Source organism: Camarhynchus parvulus, chromosome 7, assembly GCF_901933205.1.
Source record: "Camarhynchus parvulus chromosome 7, STF_HiC, whole genome shotgun sequence".
NCBI classification, from domain to species: Eukaryota; Metazoa; Chordata; class Aves; order Passeriformes; family Thraupidae; genus Camarhynchus; species Camarhynchus parvulus.
The window spans coordinates 26,961,939-26,983,519 of record NC_044577.1 but is presented as its reverse complement, the minus strand read 5'-3'; the positions used below and the strand labels follow the sequence as shown (position 1 = coordinate 26,983,519).

At 41.4% G+C, this 21,581-nt stretch overlaps 1 protein-coding gene across 8 annotated transcripts in view; it reads left to right on the top strand.

Annotated features, from left to right (window-relative positions):
* SEMA5B (semaphorin 5B) overlaps positions 1–21,581 on the top strand; it is a 268,944-nt gene that overhangs the window by 167,796 nt on the left and 79,567 nt on the right. For all 8 annotated transcript variants that reach the window (XM_030951863.1, XM_030951860.1, XM_030951862.1 and 5 more), the window contains one exon: positions 20,072–20,134. In XM_030951863.1, the coding sequence (XP_030807723.1) occupies positions 20,072–20,134 (63 nt within the window). The remainder of the gene's footprint in view (positions 1–20,071; positions 20,135–21,581) is intronic.

Genomic DNA, 21,581 nt, shown 5'->3' with positions numbered 1-21,581 from the left:
ACTGATTGGGATTTCTTAGCAAGGAATGCTATTCTGGGGTGTGTGTTAAAAGCAGGCTATTTGGCTGGCATTTCATAAATCACAGTACAGTGCCTACCCCCTGCTCACTGTGATTTTACCTGGATTCTTAGTTCTCAATTAAACTGAGTAGGAAATTGTTTTTGCAACCTTTTTGAGATACAAAGACTTCCAATCTTTTTGCACTTAGATGAAAACAAGCCTCTGACATTTTTCTAAAATCTGAAGGAGAATGAGATAGACATGTGGTTAATTGGCATGCAGATACTCTGGGTCAAGTTATTTTCTGAAGCATCAAAAGAGAACATTTACATGTGCATTTCTCTCATCTCAAACAATTGTTCTTGTTTGTTTGGGGCATCCTTTTGCCCCTTCCCCTTTCCCTTCCTCTTTCCCTTTCCTTTTCATTTTCATTTTCCTTTCCTCTTCTTTTCCTTTCCTTTTCCCTTCTCTGTGGATCTAAGGTGTCCTTCTGGACTCTCATCTGGTAAATGTAAGAGAAAATGTTGGAATTTCATAAAATATTTTGGTTTCAATTGTTTCTTTTAATGGAAGATCTCTTATAAAAAAGTTTTTAAGCAGTCCTGTGAAGTCTGTGTGCTGGTATGTCAGGCTAGTAGTGTTTCAAGTATTTAAAATACTTCAAGAGTTTGTACTGTATTTTAACAGACTGTGAAAGAATAAATAAGTGCACCTATTGCAAAACTATTTGGAAGACATAAGTTATTTCACCTAAGAAAGACAAAAAAAATGTGTGAGTTCCCCAGTAGTCATAAACCTGAATTAGGAAGGATTGCCTGTGGAGTTCCACACTTTCCAGTACCACCTAGGTCTACAATTACAGATCTACTGGTACCCCACTGCAAAACACAAAAATGCTACAGAACACACAACTTCATTTGCTTCTGAAATTTGGCTTCACATTTCTAAATAAGATCGCCTATATTCACAGGGGCACTTTGGATAGTGCTACTCAGTCACTAGGGCAAAACCTGATGTACTTCCTCAGTCCCACTGAGGCATAAGACTTAAAACCAAGCTAAAAGTAATTCATCAATATACTGTAGTATCAGCTCTTTAATCATGATCTGAACCTTACTGAAATAAATTTCTTTCTGCTGATATTGTTGGGGTTTTGGAATAAGCATTTTTCAAACCTGAAATAGAGACAAAACATTGCCATGGTGTCCTGTGACAAATAAACTGGAGCCACCTACCCAGTGCATTTCTGATAAGGATGGTTTTACTCCAGTTTTTCTTCCCTCATTCTAAAAAGCAGCAACATCCCTGCTACAGAGATGAAGCTCTTAAACTGCACAGCTGCTCCTGAAGACACACTTCCCTCCCTGCTACTCCCTGAAGGGATCTTCAGCTCTGTGGCATAATCACTGGTAAATCAACAGCATGTATCAACAAACTGTAGTTAATAAAACTTGCCTATCAGTCCTCAATATGTCACATGGCAACAAATGGAACAGGTTTTGTCTTTTGCACTTTGAATCAAACCAAGCATTAAATGCATTATTTTCTACTTATTTAGGGCTCAGTAGTGCCACACTTATGTCTGCTGATGAGAAACATGCTCTGTAAGTGTACAGAAGTGTGAGGAGAGGTGGCAGAGTTTAACTTGGTTTTTTTCTGTATAGTTGAATAAAATATGATAAACAAAATCAACAGGGAACAGTGAGTAATATAGTTTACAGCACAAGTTGTCACTCAAGTAATCTTTCCTAGTGAAAATACTTCACTGAGAAATATTAAGGATTCACAATATGTTCGTAAAGCCCTGGCACTTATCAGAAAACTTGCAAATGTTAGAAAAATCTTCCATCCCCGAGTTGCTGGATAGGCACCAGATCGGGCGTGGAGGGCCAAAATCATGCTGCTGGCTCTGCCCATGGATGCTTGAGGTAATGTTAACCTGCCCAGGTTATCTGCCTGGTGTTTAACATGTGCAATAGGGCTGCAGTACTCCTCTATAATTTGCTGTGGGGGTTGCCAGTAGAAGAGAGGTAAAAGTACTGTATTTCCTTGTAGAAGACAAGATTTCCTTGCAGAAACATCTTTGAGCCAGAGCTGTTCCTATTTTTCAAAATATCCTTTCAAAGATCATGAGAAAATTAGGCACTGATATTGCAGCACAAGCCCAGGGCTGGGCTGGCCCAGCTTTGCTGAAGGTATTTATTTCTCCAATCTAGTTGGAATGTGAGATTATCGTCCAATTTAAAATCCGGTTTGAGAAGTAATTTTGGGAAAGAGTAAGAATACTTTGCCTATCTTTATGTACCATTGAGTTGCCTGACAGGAGCTCTATTTTGAAATGTTCAGGAATAAGCTTCACTTTTCAGAAGCAGTTTATTGTTTGTTTCTTGCAGATTCCCAGATCTGTGATGGAATTATGCGGCACATATTTCTAGATACAACATTTATTTCTTTATTTTCAGGCCAGTGCAGTTCCCTCATTTAAAAACATAATCAAAAGACCTCTACTAGAGCAGATGCAGTCTTTAATATGTGGCTCATAGCTGAGTCCTGGTTGCCACATATTTTATCAGTATGAAACATTTTTTATTAACAGATTAACATATAAATCTATTCATAAATCACCTTCCAAAGCTGCACCTAAAACCTCTCACTCTCAGCCTAGAGGTTTAAAGCTATTCCATAATAAAGCTTATATTACCTGGAAAAACTTTCTGGTAAATTCAGCTATTTATTCTTATGGTTTAGGGTCCCCAAATAAAATCTACTCCCTGAATATTCCCTTCCTTAAAATGACTGGTCAGGAGGTAGATTGCAGCTTTCAGGTGCAAGTCATCCTTCCCAAGATTTATGTAAGAGAGAAATTTCTATGTGGAGTGAGAGATGAGGGACAAAAATAATGCATGTCAGACTGAAGGTGACAGTGTCTGAAGGCCACACGTCATCCTTCAAGGACACACTTCTCCAGCTCCTCACTGCAGGGAACTCTACTCTGTGATGGGCTGCAGCATCTGCTCTTGGGAACCAAAGTTCTGCTGATGTTACTCATCAGCTGAAATTCAGAGAGCAGAGAAAGCAAATCTCTTCTCACAGTCCATAGTGTTGAGTGATTTCCGAACACAATATCCCCTCTGTCTTAGAGAACCCAGCTCACGAGTCCATTTATAACCAGCAAAGCTTTTAAGCCTAGGTTTAGCTTTAAATAAATACCAGTTTTCTTTTGAGAATTCTCTGAGTTAAGAACATACTGCATGCTCTAGTGAGTAAAAATATTTCAATATGCACATTCATAGGTTTGTTAAACTGGCTTAGAGTCTACTGTCTAGTCATGATCAATTTAATTGCTCTCTAAAGTGAGTATTTAGGCATAGTATAGGAAGTTCTTATATATATATATATTTACATATCTATTTTATATACGTACTCATACATAGGAGGATCATATACATAGGGTATAGCACCCCTGTAAAGGAGGTCCAGGAGCTCTACCTGTTTGGGTTTGTACTTTAAGCAGGGCAGCCCTCCTGGAGTCAGTGAAGGCCATGGAGCTGATTTGCATCCAGAGGGAAGCTACCCTGTTCTGCTCGCACAGTAAAGCGAGGTTTACATGATGGATGTCAGCTGTGGATTGCCAGCCTGCTTCCCTGGGTAATTTGTTAGTTGGCATTCTCTCCTTCCCAGCCTCACCTCACCTAGAAGCCAAAATTACTACAGGGGTTTTGGTCTTTGTCAGCAGACATTATGAGCAGGATTTAGAAACTGAGAATTTAATTAGCTGCTGAAGTCACTTACTGATAACTGTAGCATATTGGACTCTTTATTTGATAAAACCCTGTCAGGCATTTTATGTGTAGGGAATGAAGACTAATGCTCTTATTTCTTGCAACTTACAGTCAGGACCATTAGACATACTTTCAAAAGGGAAGAGAAAAAAATGAAAATCAAAAGAAAAATAAATTCCTTGGACTTCTCATTTCCTGACACTACTGTTGCTTCTTTATCATTGCAAAATATATTTTGGTTTGCATGTTTAGCCCTTTTTCTCTGTGGGCTGCTTCCCACTCCAGCAGCTCCAGGAGGCTTTGGGGGATCTCAGTGTGCTTATGGCTGTCCCCTGCTCTGACAAACTCACTCATCTGTGGCTGCTGTCAGCAACCCCAGCCCTGCACATGTTCTGAGAGGCAGATCAGCCTCTTGTTGTAGGCAGCACCTTACCTAAGCCAACAAAATGAGATTTATACAAAAATGTGCTTTTAAAATTCTTATTACTTCAGGTATGTGGGATATTTTTTAGGCACGGGAGTGGTTTATTCGCTAGCTGCAAGGCACAGAGCGCGTTTCCCAGCCGCTCCTAGCCCGGTTAAGGCTCCGTGACACGATCGCTAGCGGGGCTCCAGCGCAGGATGGCTTTAATGCCACCTCGGCCGGGAGCGCTCGATGCGGGAGCAGTGACCTATTGAGTTCCACAGGCGAGCACAGCCAGCTCCTGCTGCACCCTGTCCTGGGGACGAGGGCATGCCTCCCGCGGTGTCCCCGCTCAGCAAGCCCGGGATTGTGGCGGGGGAGCGAGCCCAGGGAGGATCCCTGCTCGGCCGAGGGCTCCTCCTGCCTGGGACGCGGCGTCCCGACCCATCCATCCCTGCCCGGGAGCTGAGCCGCACATGCTGCTAGCCAGGAGTAAGAGGCGTCCTTGAAAAAACAAAGGAGCACACTGGGCATCTTACAAGATGAACAATGGAGTACGCGGGAAAATTACTAAAAAAAAAAAAAAAAAAAAGCAGGTTGGCACTTTTTAAGGACTGAGAATACAGAGGAATATCTACATTGATTAAGTGAGATCTAAATGATTCATGTCCCTTGCACTGGCTCTGTGCACAGGATTAAGTTTGACCCTGTTAGCATCCAGTCATTTATAATGAGAGCATTAAAAAAATCACCATTTATTGATTTGCATCTCTCAAGGGTCCACAAATGACCTCACGTTTCCTCTAAAACCAACTATTGAGCTCTTTGCAAAAAAGAAAAAAAAATTTATAGTAAACACATTTTATATTTCTGTGTGTATTTTTTCCCTAGGTAAATAATTCTGCTTTTGTCTGTTAGTAACAGTTTAGCTGATATGTTTTACAGCTTCTTTTAAGCGCAGCAGTTCTGACTGACTAATAGGAGAGGATTATTGGAGCTATGGAGCAGTCACAGACGTGGCCTGCACAGCTGTTACCAGACACCCAGAGCTGGGGAGCTGGGATGGGAACAGTTTGCTCATCACTCCCACAGGATATTGATCCTGCCTCAGCGTGGCAGGTGCAGCTGAATCCCTGAATCCTTTGAAAACTTCAAAGAGCTTTGGCCTCCAAGGTTTTACCTGCCTTCCCCAGGCTGAGCTCAAGGAGAGCCCAACCCACACCCTGAGAGGAAAGATGAGTAAATGGACACAACCTTGACTATGCCTGTGGCATCTCCAGCCACCCTGACTGTAGAAGGATGGGAAGTTTGCATCCTCAGAAACCTTTCTTCAGAGCTGGAGGAGGATCAGCAGCAAACCTTCAGCTGAAGGAGATCAGGCAATAGCTGCTGTGGGTTGCCTGCTCCTGGGTGGGCAATGGGAAAGGAAAGGTGGGTTACACCCCTGGAGAAGGGTGAGGGAATGTGGCTGTGGGGCATAAATGAGTTGCTGGGTGCCACTGCAGCTTGAGCAGTTAATAGGAACAATTAATCTTAAGTTATTCTACTGTCACTGAAATGCTTCTTTCATCTAGAAGATACCACACCATGGTTATAGGTACCTATTACGTTTTTATCAGTAACATGACCAAGTAAGAGACTATTCTGAGACTGCAGAGACCAAGAGTGGTGAGTAGGGGGAAGAGAACATACAGAAAAATAACATCTCCTTCTGCATTCTCTGTAAGGAGAGTTTGGGTGGCATGGGCTGGCTGCTTCACTTGCAGACAGCTGTGAACAGGTAAGATGGTTTCCAGCTACCCCCAGTCTGAGCTTTCCTTTCTCTAGATATGAAGCTGAGATAATGACACTTTGTGCTTTTGAGTGCTCTGAAATATGTGACATTTCTTTAAAGATCTAAATGTTATATGTGATTACATGCACTTGTAAATACAGGAAATTTGCCATAACTGTGAGCCTACAAAACTGTCATGTTCTGATTCATAGTAGATGTAGTATTAAGCAGTTGTTATCTTCATCTCTTCTCTTTAGGTAAGCAATTAGGCAATTCCAGCATATCCATGTGTTTAAAATGGACCCCTTTTTCACTACTTGTTTTCTAAACATTTTGAATGAAAACCTTTGAATGTAAAAATAGAATAGTTGGGGTCTACTAGGGGAAGAATGCTATACAAATGTATCCCTTCAGATAAAAATACTTAGAATATGAATAAACCTGTAAATTTCTGTGAAAAAGAGAACAGCTTGGAAGGAATGTGGGGGAGGGTTAATAAAAATATGTTTTCATCAGAAACACTTTTCTGTCAAGAATTCTATGCACTAATTATTGATTATTCACTTCAGACAGGAGACAAAGCAAGGTTTTGAGGTTTTAGAAAAAAAGTATTTTACTTCCTTATGAGTAAGGAAAAGGAGCTAACAGGGCTGCAGCCATTCGAATAGGCTGCAAGGTCGTCCAGAGAGAAGTGATTTAAGCTTTATTAAGAATGTGAAAAAAAAATCCTAACTTAGCCTGGGAATATTAAGAGACAAACTGCAATTGCCTAAGAGGAGAGAATTTTGATGCATGGGGCAGAAAGGAATGATCAATGGTTCATAAATATAATAGTGGTAAACACAGTGACAGGAGAAAAAAATGTATGTGGCTAATATAATTGTTACAAATTTAGTAGCTTTTGCTGTGAGATCAGTTATTGAGGATTTAATAACAAGGCAAAAAAAGAAAAATATTTTTTTTCAATAGAAGATAAATGTGAAAGCTTTGAAAACCACCAGAAAGGAGTTAAGAAGAAACACAAAGAAATATGCTGCATTAATCCTGTTGTAGAATCATTTTGTATTCCCTCATCTTAATTATAAAACATATTCTCCAAACTCATTTATGGAATCTTTGACCTTCATAGAGGTCAAATGCAAATGGGCTGGAGGGGAGGTGAGGGAAGACCCAAGTGGAAGTGAGAATGTAAGGGCAGGACTCAAACTGAAGGAAATTGAAAAATAAATCCTGGGTTAGCAGGAGAGTGCAGACTGGAGAACAGAACAGAGGATCTGGGAGGAAGGAATAAAAGACACTGCACCAGAGCCATCTTTGCAGGAGAAGGAGCAAATACATTCCTTGTTGAGATGAAGCTTGGCAGAGCTTACTACAGCATCAGGTGCTGACGTCTGGCGTTGGAAAAGAGGAGGCAGAAGCAAGGCAAACTGTGACAGACCAAGCAGGGAGTCTGAAGGCATCTGTTTCCCAGCCCTGGGAGGAAGAGGGGTGGATTGATGCTGTGCACGGTGGTCAGGTTCTGGCAGTGGCAGCAGGCAGGGGCTGAGTCCAGCTGGACTGGGCAGTGAGGGGACAGTAGGGCTGAGAAACACTTGAAATTTTGGTGGTGGGACAGGAGTGGCAGAGAGCCATTGTCCCTAACACTGCAGTTCAGTTTTGATTTAAATGGAAGTGCACTCCCAGTAAAAAATTGACTTGAGAAATATCATTTGGATTCTTGATAAATCAACCCCATTGCTTTTGTCCCCCCAAACTGACTCCTTGTTCTTCTTGAGACAAGTATCTGATTTACAATGATCAAGTGCTGGACTCAACCACTGCATATGTTGCTGGGGATGTGGTGGTTTTTGAATTATGAAGCTCTTGATATGAAGAAATTGAGAGATTCAGGTCCTTTTTGGCCTGTCATTTCCCCACTGACCATTGAAAAGTATTGCTGCATCAGAGCCTTCCAGAGTATTTAGGACTGGATGGATGTTGGCTTCACACTTCATTGGAAATGCTGGGGAGAGGAGGTGGAGGCAGGATACAGGGAATTCTGCACTTTTGGTTCTTCACTTTCCCTGTATTTAAGTGTTCCTTTCTGTTGGAGCACAGATGGTCTTAGATTAAGGAAAATACATGCCAGAACTGCAGGCTAGGCTCAGACTGGGAGTTAAGTTTGACATGAAATAAGCAGAAGGCTGTAATTAGCTGATCAAGAGCGTTGGGCACCGGGTGGAGGAAAGCAGAGATGAAATTCACAATGTAGCTATAGAACAATAAAAAATACTGAAATCTCTTTTATGAAACATTGAGGACTTTTCATTGCTGACTTTCTCTTCCGGCCCTGCCTGGTAATTTCTGGAAGGTCCTACTTATTCTTGGTTATTACTGATTTATCAAAAATGGCCCTTTTCTTGATAGTTTATGATGCTGAGCACCAAACCCCATAGAAGCCAGAGAGTCTAAAGGTCGAAATCTAAGTGTGTTGTCAACAAACCATCCTGGGAAGCTTATACCATACTTGCCTCTGTACCATGTGAACTCCCTGATTGCAGATGTCCATTGTCTCACTGGTCCATCTCCTCTTTCTGCCTGATTTTTTCCAGCCACGTGGTGGGTTTCACCTCTACGCTAGGATTTAGGCCCAGTGGGGCAGAATTGCCTTTTAATTTCCAACAGAAATGCGTAGCACTATGCAGCTGTCCTTGTGCCTCTGCAGTTCATGACAAAAATCATACTAGGAACAGGGTCTGGATCTTTTTTCTAGGTGTGCTAGCAAACAAATGGAAATTCTCACATACATCTGCTGAACTGAACAGGGAAAGTACCTTTTTAGTTTTGGGTTTAGAATTTTTTTACCCATATTGTTGAAGCTCAAAAATAATGACTTTAAATTGGGGAAGAGCAAGTGGGAGAGTCTGGTTTCACTTAAGTTCCTGTGGTTCAGGAAGGATCTCTCTTTTCAGCCTGCCTTGCAAAACTTTCCCAATCTCTTTGGCTTGCACAAGACTGGCCTTGGCTCATTAAAGGAGCCTCAGAGATTTCGTTTGGTCTCAATAATGCAGCTTTCACCTAAAGACTTCCAGTGCCTTTTTTTCCCCCTTTTGATTGTACTACACCAAGTATAAGTGCACAACCAGGAAAGCATTTTGATAGGATAAAATAAATCACATGCACATTTATTTGTTTAATTGTGCACTGCCCTCTTTTTTTTTCCATGCCAAGGCAAGACTCAAACCATGTTCAACCTCTTACACAATTTTAATGAGAATATATTGCAGTGTTTGTCATCTGAAAGAGTATTAGCACACCCCAATGCAATAGATGTGATTTCCCTAAAGAAAAACAGGAGGCACAGAACAGTGAAAATGTCATAGTAGTTCTACATTAGTCTCTTTAATACTGCAGGAAGTGCTGATTTTGATTCCTGAATCTTAGCCTAATTGTTGTAAGAATCAAATCCAAATTGGACAGTTCCTCAAACTTATTTTAGCTTCTTCTCAAAACAAACAAATAAATGCTGAACAAGTATATTCAGTGATGCAACCTGGAGAGGAATAAAGAATGCAAGACTTCCCCACTTTAGAAAGCTGGTAATACACAGGCATTTCACAAGTGCTTCAGTGATTGCATTTTTGGTTTCAAGTTTATATGGAAAGATTGCGTTTCATAGCTGAACCCTTAATGCAGGTGCACAAAATTGCACTCAGTTGACTGTGTAGGATTTGTCCATAAGCAGAGGGGGAGGGAATGCAAGAAATACATAGTGGAGAACCCTTAACATCTTTCCATAAGCAGTGAGCTTCAAAGAGTTACAATGGCAAGGAAACCCAGAGCAGAAGAGTGAAGGAGAACAAAATCGCTTTGCTTGATGCAGAAATACAAAGGAGACTATAGCCATGGTAAATTGATTTTGTAGTGAATATGGGCTGGTCCATTGGAGGGGGTTTTGAACCTCCTACTCCAGAAATCATTGTGCAGAACAGTAAGAGGAGGCTGCTTAGAAGTCTTGTCACATCTATCAGCAGAGGCCACAAAGAAGAAGGAGGGATTTGGTTCTGAATGGCGACTCTGCCAAAGAACATAAAGGGGTGGAGATGGACATCTTTTGGCGGTAGAGGAGTCTTGAAAGAAGAATTGCCTCCACTCTATCAAGGGAAACCATTGTTGTGACTACATTCGTTGGCTCACTTCTTAGAAATAGCTTGTTGTACCTTGTTTGTATCAACTGAAGAAAAGAAGCCCCAGAACAAAGCCTGCTCTTTACAGAATAAACAGTGCTGGTGCTATGAGAAATAGTTCTATGTGATACCCACCTGGCCAGTGACAACTGCACCTGCCTCTGCATTAGCTGTACTTATATTTTTGATCTGTGCTTGACTGCAGTGAATTTTTTCTTTAATTATTTTCCCCTCAGTATATTTTAACCTCTTTATTTAGTTATTTTATTGATTTAACATATAATCTTATGTCTCTGTAATCTCCAGTACATTTTGTAAATGTTTGTTATCCTAAGCTGTAAACTGAATGTGACATGGCGAGAAATCAAATTCTACTGTGGCAGTTAATTACCCAGTGTGCTGAAAGTCTCATCTCAGTTTCTGTACGCTTTCAATCTTCACTAATAGGAAAAACATTGTCATATTTCCCCTACATCCCCTCTGCTGTTCTCCAGTTCTAGATATTGTCATTCACTCTAAACTGGCTATAGGTGAGAGCTTCAAGGTCATTTTTCACTATCTTCCCAGTTTACTGAGACTGTCTATTTATATTTGGCCCCACCCATGGTTTTTCATGCTTAAAAGCAATAGCTTTAAGAAAAAGATAAGCATTCCCATATAGAACTTGCAACTAAATCATTGCACTGTTAAGCACTTTCAAGCAAAAGGAAGTAGATCACCAGCTAAATGAAATCATTGGCACAGACTGACATTTTTCTTTACATAGAATGATAAAAATACAAACACTAGATAGTGGGAACAGAAATGCAGTGCCATCTTTATCTCTCTTCTTCAGAACTGTATCTTCCTTGCAAAGCTTCGTGTTGGTGTGTTCATCTAACATTGCTGTGTAAATATGCAACTGTCAAAGCTCAGCACACAGGCAGAGCAGAGTGTGCCCTCCTTTCTTTATCATTATGGATAGCTCTGCATCCCAGCATCTTTGTACCCTTACACTGATTCCCCTCTCTTTGGGCCTGTCCTTGTGGCATTGCCTTAGTGCTTGTGTTAACTGTAAGGGTCTTCCACAAACCTTCTTATCACTCTCAGTGAGAGATTTACCCACTCTGAATCAGTCCATTAAGCCAGTACCTCTTGTGCCTTTCATTAATGTGCATTTTGCTCTTGCTTTTTCCCATGTGTCCCCTTTGAGTCTCAGAGGAATTCCATCCCTGATATAATAAAACACTTCTGGTTACGAAAACCTCACAATGAGTTATCTGGCTGGTGAGCTGTGACCTTTCCCTTTTGTGTGGTTGTGCTCTGTTGTCTCTCAGTGCTCTGCTGTCCTCTGCTACCTGATGCCCCATTTATTATTGCACTTTACTCATAATGCATTTTGACAAGGCCGTACCTACACAGGCTTGCACAAGGAGTCCTGAGTTGCAGTGGAGGCTCACAGAGCCTTTGAAAAGTGCAAACTGGGATGACAAAGTTCCATTATGTTAAAAAGCTCAAATTCTTCTCTGTATGGGATTCAGCATCAAGTTACAAATGCTTTACAGAAGAGTTACTGAAAATACACTTAAAGCAGTGGCAAGACAATCTGCTTGCTTCGGATATGAATTTTAATTTGACAGCACCTAAGACTGAGCCGGCTGCTTCATTGTAACATGTTCTTTGTACACTAAAATTCCTGAAGAGCTGAAAAAAGCTGTAACCTGTACATGACTGTTGTTTATCTTAGAAAACACCATTTTAGTTTTAGTATTTGGTGTCAAATGTTCTTTACTAAATCTTTAGACAATTGTTTTTAATAATAAGGCCTTGGACTTGTACAGTACTTCCATTTGGGTACACTGTAGAAACCATGATCTGTTAAGCCTCACACAATGCTCCTTTCAGATAAGGGAATGCAGAGTCTGGAGTTGTAAATTCCTACCTGACATTGCAGAGAGGGGAGTGTGTCAGATTTACAGACCTTATGTTGTTTAATGGAATCTCCTGCAGGACAAATTGAAGTTGAAGGCACAAAAACTCAAATTTCTTTTTGTAGATGAGACTGTAGCCATGCCCCAAGATGTCAGAAAGAAGAGGACAGGACATGGAGTCTTGCCCATTGTTCTAATCTCTAACCCCACTCCCTCACACACCACTGATTCAGTGGATGTATTTTGTCACACTAGCAAAAAAAAAAAGGCTGTCTAAGAACTCATTTGTGCTAGACAGGAAAGTTTTTAGTCCGCAAGAGAGCAAGGGTCAGTGCTCATCTCTGCCTCTGACGTGCTCAGTGGCTTTTCCTAGTCAGTTGACCTCTTTGTGCATCTGGTTTTCTCTTCCTCCCATGTGTCTGTGTTTTCTGTTTAGCTTGTAAGTGCTCTCAGGCAGAAATTCTCTCCCACAGCATGTTTGTATATTGCCTAGAAATATGGGGTCACAATCTCAGTTCACTACGTGCTTCTATAATACAACTAAATAGCAAGGGATTTTGAAGCTGTGAAAGAGAGAAAATCAGTAGCGTTGACCACCAAAGAAGAATTCACAGCAGCTAAGAACTTTCTCTGAAAGAATAACATTTGCAGTTGAGAGCAGATTGTGGTTCTAGGCACAGATACCCAACTGTGGTACAGGAGCTTACCTGCTTGCTGCAGAGCTGTGCACAGGAGGAAAACTGTGAAGCATTTTACCTTGCATCTGAGAGACAAGAGGACCATGAACAGAGTGAGTGAGCATGGCTCAGCTGAGGTACAGGACCTCATTTGGGCTGAGATAACTTGATCCAAAGAGCAAGAGCTCCCTTATCTGGAGTCTGGGGCCCTGTTCTGCCAGGTGTTAGAGTGTGTCCAGTTGTGCCTGGAAACATAAAGTGAGGGGCCAGACTGCTCTAAATCAACAAGACTTAAGAATGAAACCAAAGAAAGCAAAGTCAGTCTTCTGAAAATGCTCCTCCCTGTTCAATGGTCAAATGCTGATTTGTGCAACAGGTGAACCAGGGCAGAGGAATGTACCTCAGACTATTGCATTTCCCTTTGCACAGATGTGATAACAGTCCATGAGACAGAGAATCATGAATATCCAAAGATGGTATTACTTGGAATTGAGTAATTATCCATTCTTAAATGTCCTTCTTTTGATAGATTATTCCATCTTTACTATGCCAGTATGAAGCATCCACTTCTCTGGCATGAACAGAGTGGGCAGTTGTGTTCAGCAGCAAATAAATGCCAGGCCAAGAGCCATCCCTGTAGAGTGAGATGGTGACATTTGTTTGTAGAGAAAGGGTCTGATTCAGAGATTAAGGTTACAGGAACTGAAACCCATTGATAGATTTTTTTTTCACTTGTTTGTTTGTTTGTTTGTTTGTTTGTGAACCTCCATCTTCCAAGTGTTATATTTGAGGTCTTCCCCAGCCGAGTTACTTCCAGCCACTCCAGGAGAGCCATGTCTGGGCCAGTCTGTTGTTAGACACTATGGGTTTAAATGGAGCAAACAGCTTGAATTTACTACATCTTGAAGGATCTGAGATCACTTAAGGGAAATCAATTAATAATTTGATAACACACAATGCAATTCCCTTCATCCAGACCACCTCCTCTCCCTGCAAGGAATTGACTGAATTCCATGATCATTCCTCATACCTGTCACTGCACGCAGCAGTGATCTGCAATTCGAATACTGCAGTGTGAAGCAGAACTAATTACTGAAGTTTGGCATTCTGTTCTTTTGGTATTAGTTATCTTTTTATCAGACATGCTTATCACAGTTTTAATAAATTACCAGTGTTGAAACTTCAAAAATGGCCTCTAGGGCATTAAGCTACTGTGCTTTATTAGATTTCAAAAAGTTATTATTTATGGACCACTGTAAATGTTCCTTGTCCTCAAGAGACAAAACCCAATCCTTCAAAAAAGGAATTTAACTTTCCACTTTTAGACTAAAACAGCACGTATTTATGAAGAAGTTCTGGAGGATTAAATAGGGAAGAAATAGCTGAAGTGTTGTAGGGATGTTTTCACTGTAAACATCATAGAAATGGAAGAACCTCTACATGATTTTCTGCATCCAGCCTGTAGAACTTCTTAGAAAGATTTTTTCTTCTAAGTGTTGTAAGACCCAGCATTTATCAATTTCTTTTAAATGCTGCAGCATTTGCCCAGAGAAGGGTAGATCCACACTGCTGCTATGTATGCTGCTATGTTATGTTAGACACTACAAAGTATAGAGAAACATAGGGAAACACTTGTAAAATGGATTTTTCATTATCAGCAAGAATCTATGAGTGATATTTTAGAGGTCTGAAATCTGTTCATCAGTATGGATGGGAATATTGAGGCTGGCATCTTGTAAGAGAATGAACCAGCCTCTGAGCAGCCACTGAGGGAATGAATCTGCGCTCCAATTTAGCAAAGTCCCTAAGAATGTGATTGAGCTAAACTGGTCTGGTAGGGTATGTAAATATGTGCTTTATTTACATTGAAGTTGGCAGATTCTAAATGCAGGGCAAAAACATAGTCCCTCCATGTTATTATCTCTGTAGACTGGAAGAAAATCTTCCATACCTTACTGTAAAATAAGCAGATAAAAAAATTATGGATGTAAATAAGAGATTAAGAGATTTTTGGCCTGTATATGGAATCTAGGAAACAAGTTTTTGGGTATTTTTTCCAGAGGTACATTTTTCTGAACATACTAGTGCCTTGTACAGTTACTGGAAAGGAAGATGTAAATAAATACGCTGGGAAAGGAATAAGTCTGCCAGCTCAGGTCTCTGGCGCACAATAGCTGTCACAGCACAGCACCTCCTGCCCTCCTTCCTCATGCATAACTCAGCAAAGGCTGATGTGACTGGCAGGCTCTGCTCAGGGTGCCCCTGCAGCACAAGCAGAGAACCAAAATCACCTCACATTCCGTGGGCAGGTTGAGAAATCTCCTGTGGGCACTGCAGAGGGTTGATGGAAATGGAAACTCCTGCGTCAGCAATCTCTGCACACCCAAACCTGGGACACAAGGTGCTGCTTTTGCTTCTGCATCTGCTGACAGGAACAGAAACCTGAGGAGCACAGTACCTTCTAGAAAAAGCTGGCGTCTCACAGAATCAGTACCTGATTTGAGGGGTGTTTGCTTGTTTGTTTTGTGGTGGTTTTGTTTGTTGAGTTTGTTATTTTTTTTCTAGTAAGCTTGTACTTGAGGGATTTTTGTTTCCTTTCAGAAATATACAATGTGCATTCTGGTATTACACATTTTTCCCCTAATAGGACAGAATAACATGGTTGTGGGTCTCTCTTCAGGCATGCAAGTGGTTTGCATGCCGTAGTTGTTTCATGGAAGTGAGGTTGGTAACAGATGGATAGGTTTCTAATAAAACACCTTAGATGTGTTTAACAATGTGTTTTATTGATAAATATGCATGTAATATATTCTCCTCCAATCTTAACTTTCCAGTTCTAAAGCAGTGTTTTGGTTTTGCATGAAAATCTGTAACTTCTTATTGTGCAAGTACAGTGCGGGGGTTAGTGTATACTTAATCTATAAATTCATATTGTGGTGTTGAAGTATAAATTGCTTACCTGAGTGTAAAAGCTGGTCCATAGAAGTCTAAGAAACTTTCACATTAACAGTTGAGGATGTACATAACTATTGATAACAGGACTTGCTAGTGACAGGCAGGTACTGTGGAAGCCAACACCGGGATGTGCAGGTAATTAAATAAATGTATCTAGAAAGCTTCTCTCAGCAGTGCGTGCTGAATAACTGATGTGACAGCACATGATGAGCTAGAATTCTAGAGCACTGCTGATCTGCAGTAAGAGCTGGTAGCAAACTGTGATGCTTATAATTTATTGGGAGAGACATTAACTCTTTCTGTCTGTGTCTGGATGTGACCTCTGAATATTCAGATACGCACTGAATAGGGTTAGCTATTGTGGCCCCTTCTGTTAATTTTTAGTTGGGCAATGCCACACCAGGTGCATGTGATTGTACACACAAATGCTTCTCTGTGATTGTCTCCTTCATGGGACTTCTAAAAATGCAGAAATAATACACAAACATGCAATTTTTAAAAAAAATACTTGAGAAAATCTGTCTGCATAGAACTCAAGAAACAGAGATGTGAAGGATCGGCTGTCCTTGCAAATAGGCTGAAGGAGGGCACGTTTATTTGCATTTTCAGTTCAGGGACAAAGTTGCGTGTCCTCTGGTGTCTGTCTGCACAGGTGGCTGGGCAGTCCTGCCTGTGGTTTGCATGGCTCATCTTGCAGAGCAGCTGCAGCCCTGAGCTGTTCCCTTCACATGGCACATGGATCTGGGTACCCCCATCCTGCAAATGGGCCATGTGATTATAGAGGAGGTCCTCAGAGTGGCTGGAAACGCTGTGAGAAACTGCATTTCTTCTGGAAATGCATGAGGGAAGAAATACTTGAGAGTTGGTAAGGAGGTAGCATGAGAAGCTGGAGTGCTCTCTATAAGGATGTCATGGGAGGAATTGCTGACACCCTGACAGCCTAAAAAGCTGTTTGCTTGGTTGCTTAAGCACATGGCTAGGACATACTGTCCTGTATTTGCATATAGCCCTGCTCCCAGGTTTGTCATGTCTTCATCCAGACTGTCTTCCACAACCCATGTCATGGAAATTGTTTTATTGCATATGGGTCCAGAGATGTGTACTGCTTTTGACTGACACATGTAGAAGGAGGTATAAAAATAATCCCAGATGTGTTTTCTGGGGCTGGGAAACTGAAATGTCTCAGACAACTGAGAAAATTAATCATAAATTCAGGATGATATCCCAACAGAGTGACCGAAAACATCTGGTGGATACAGTTTGTACCTCATCCAAGTGTGCAGAGGCAGTTAAAGCAGTAAAAAAAAAAAGGAAAAAAAATTGGTTTATTGAGGGATATGAGGAAAGGGAGAGGAGGCACCTAAGCCATTGTTCAAGAACCTGGCTTTTGAGAAGCATTATGATCAGGTAAGGAAGCCAAAGTACAAAGCATCCCTTAGAGTGCTGTGGTGTTATGCAAGTGTTGAGTAGGTCTGTGCCTCATTGATAAATATATGGGTACACACAGATGCACCCTGGAGAGAGAGATCTTTCTGCAAGTTCTTCTGTCAAATGTCCAGTAGTTTGATCCTGGGGCAAAATGGATCTAAGGCAGAAGAAGAACATATGTTCATCTGTGGAGGAGGGGCTTGGGTTGGATACACCCGTGAGAGGACAGAACACCAGCATCCCACAGGGAGTTTGCAGAGAGTAGCCCAACGCAACAGAGGTGACAGGGGTGGGACATTTTGACCTGAAAAGACAGCTGATCAGTCAAGTAAAGAAACTGAACAACGCTGAAGAGCTCATGTGAAAGCCCCAGACTCAGAGGTCTGAGCCTAGCCAGGTCCAAGGCACAGGCCATGGCCACAGACGTGTGTGGGCTCCTGGGAGTCCAGCACAAGGCCTGGTCTAGTCTGTAGGTCAGTGGACCTTGCAGTACAAATATTTAAGTGCACTTTAGCTGCTTGGCTTTGCAATTATACTTTTATTATTTTCAAGATGTTCTGCTTTGCAGGGTCATGAATACTTACTTTCAGTCACCAGAGGTCATTGGGGTTACTCAGCCCTCAATCTAGCTCCCCCCTGTCCTGCTGAAGACATGTGTAGGACTTGTAAAACACGCTCTGGCTTGCCATATTGCTTAATTATCCTCTTAGCTCTAATGAGATGCACCCTGACTAATGGTGTAGTCACAAACAACATGTTGCTACAATTTGGGCCATCACTAAGATCTTCTTTATCACTACCCATCAAGGTAGTGCTTCAGAAGGCTGAAGGGCAATGTGCCTAATAAAAGAAAACATTTAGGCACATTAGAACATGGCTGGAGGAGAGCAGTGCTCTGACTAGAGCTGTGTTTGCAGCATGCCTCGAAGTTCTGTAGTGCAGGTGTCTGGCAGGAAGAGCTGGGTGACCCCTGGGAGGCCAAATTCTTCTGTGTTGCACTGCTGCAATCCCAGATGACCCAGAGTATTTGCAGAGAAGCAGCATCGATTGCTGGAGCAACCAACAATTTTTGTTTTCATTTTCTCCTGTCAAGCACTGTTAAAGTAAACTGGGCTGTATAATGGAAAGTTCTCTGTTTCTGGTTTTAAAATGGGAAGAAGGGCCTCGCAATAAGTGATCTCTTTTCTGAGTATCTTTTTTCTTTTTTTTTATTAAAATTGTCAAAACTTGATTGAAGGTACAAAGACACTGTGTTTTAATGAGCATGGGCTAGAGCAGGGATTACAGATCATAATCCTACTGTGCAGTTGCTTTGCCGATGTCAATGGCTGCTGGTAGTCAGCAGGCAAAATTCCTTGCTCTCCTGTGATGGCTTACAATGTGAGCTCTGTCATCCAATGTCATTCCCTCTCAGGATATGACTGAATGATCCTTTTCAGCAAGGACTTATCCCAGCTCTCACAAAAACACTTCTGAGGCACAAGTTTTTGGCCTCCACCCTGGATTGGACTGCAGTATATGGGAGATATTTCCCAAGTGGCTTCCAGGGAAAGACCTGTGCTCCCCTCTTCTCTCACCAGACCTTTGCCTGTAGTCATGAACTCTTTATTTCAAGTCAAATTGAATGGAATGCTCAGCTAATGGAGAAATGGGGTGGGTTTTTTTGTTTTTTGGGTTTTTTGAATGAGAGAGAACTATCCCTTCCCCTAATGTTGTCTATAAATGCATTTCCTGGCTGGTTGCATTTCTTGTAGATCTGAATGAGTGTCTTCATGGACCTGAGCTGGGAGTTGGAAAATTCATCTTCTCTTTTTAGTGGTTTCCCAACTTTCTCCTGCAAAAAAATATGGATTTATCATGTGTCAAGAGGACAATTTCTATGGCAGCCTAGGTTTTAAAAAACATATTGGCTGCAGTGAGAAGTTCAAGAAGAGTTCAGATCCGGACCGAACTTTGAAGCTATTTCCTTTGTTGGTAATGGACTGAGGAAAATAAAAATAAAGAAAATCTGGCTCTGTTAAGGGAACTCTGGATCTTTATCTGTACTTTGTGAGCCTGGCCTTTCCCTGTGTAGCAGAGCTGTTTTTCTGGTACTCAGAATGATGTATTATGTATAGTATGGATATTTATATGTATTTTCACCTCCAGCTAACAATACCTGCTTGAATTTGTTAGGACTATTTTTAAAAAGTGCTGAAGGGAGGAAAATTGGGGAAGGCACTGAATAGTTGGATATGTTGCTAAATATTTTACATTTAAATGTTCTCTCTAATGCAGCTTTTCTGGTCTTGACTTTTGCTGTGAAGGAAGGGGCCTCTTCATTCTGAAGCAGTCGGAGGTCACTGGGGACCCCACATGCTCTCAGCCTCCAGTCAATAGTGCCCTCAGCCCTAATGTGTTTTACTCTACCTCAGGACCTGACCCCACTTGTCTGGCATCACAAATCACCATCAGCCTTTCTCCCCTCTTCCCATCTCTCTGGTTTTACCTGTCAGCTCCCAGTTTTGGTCCAGCTTGATTCACTGCAGGGTTACTTAGAAGGTGATAATCTTGGGGGTAAATTTAAGAAGACCAACAGATTTGTGCACAACTGCTGGACTTCGCTGTAGGGAATTTTTGGCAATGAAAGCTGTGGTTTATACAGTGCTATCCTCTTTAAAAAGAATGTGATGACTTGGTGTGTGGGGCTTATGTCTTGGACCTTCCAGCTGAATGATGATCAGAAGTTATATTTACATGTAAATTAAAGTCTGTCCTCTGTGAACATTCCAGTTGCCACTGCCTCTGAACTTCTCATCTGTTTATCATTTGTGTGCACTGTGAGCACAGTGGGAGTCAGATACATGTTTACTGTCACAATGCTGCTTTTAAATTGGGCTCTGTAAATTGGCTGGAGATGCTTGCTTTTGTTTTGGGAGTCTCCAGACATGGTGGTTGGTGGCATTCTTGTGTGACTTGTGCGCTTTGGTTTTTCAGGCAACAGCGTGGGGTTCAGATGAAGACACTAGGAGGTCCTGTCAAAGTAAAGGGAAAACAGAGGTAAGTTTTGCTTTGTTACAATGATGTTATGGGTAAATATATTTGCAACATGTGAAATCCATGCAGAGAATGTCTGACACCAGTTCAAGCTTGCAAATCTGCAGCAGTTTAGCTGTACTGCCACATGGGTATGAGCCCTACCAAGCAAGCCACTTCAAAGGCCCCCTGTCCAAGTTATTACACTTGCTCTGCATGAAATTTAAAGGTGATTTCACTGCTGGAGAGGACGCAATTTGTGACACATCAGGGAGCAGAGTGGTGGCAAGCCAAGGGTAGCATCCTGCAGAGGGGTGTGAGGCCAGGCAGGCTGGCTTAGCCCAGGTCCTCAGCAATGAGCCACTGGCGTTCAGCCACGTGGGATTCAATGTTTGCTTGCAGTTGGAGTTTGTAGTTGTATAATTCCCTGGAAGGTGAGAATTGAATCTGCTCACACACTGCAATCTGTTCAGGTTGAATATCACAGAGCTGCTTGGGAGGCAGGTGCACTCTGTTAAACTGCACTTTTAAAGTAGGAATTGCTTGAACTTGCACATGCTCTCCCAGAAGTTCGGAGTTTCAGGCATTTCTGATCCAGCCATGGGGCCTTTCCACCCTTCTTCTGAGAAGCTAAAATGAAAGCATCCATCTAAAAGCAGGAATATTTTTTATTTTTCAAATGTGATATCATGCACTTCAAAAATCTTCAGTCCTCAACTGAGAGGGTGTCTATTGTCTTTAGTACAACTCTGCAAAGAGCTTTCAGTCCAAACCAGAGGAGCTGGGCAAAAGATAAGACAGAATAAGCACAATCTTTTTTTAGACACAGACAATCAAGCACAGAATGATTGTGTGGCTAGCCCAAAATGCTGGAATCTGCCACATTCCAGTTTGCTGCTTTAAACACAGGACTATCTGATCTTCCATTGACAATATTATTTTTCTATAATAAAGTTCATGTGATTACTGTATAAAACTTTATGTACATACACCAAAAAAAAGCTAGCTTGAGTTTTGCTAGATAGGCAACAATTTGCTTCATGTAGCTGTGGAGAACAGGAGTATGGGTATCCTAGAACATCTATTAGAGTTTCAAGTAGAAACTACAGGATGCAGGAAATCAACATGGAGGCAAAATGAGTTGGATGGGCAAACACCAAACATGGCCAGCCATGAAAAGTAGGACAAAATTGAAAAACACCAAAATCCAAGACATCAGGAATTTTTGAATTTGTGGTATTTGCACTTTAGATGTGCAAAGAAAGGTTTTCCTTTTTTCTTCTGTTGTAAAGTCTGTGAGATTTAAGTTGTGTCCTGTTGTTCATGAAGAATTTGTATTTATAACCTAGAAATATTTTGTCAACCCCTGGATAAAGCCATACGTGTGACTGAACAAATTCTAGGGTAATTTCAATCTCTCTTTGTTACTGTTATGTCAAAAGTAAGCAATGGTCTAAGTATCTTCACTGCT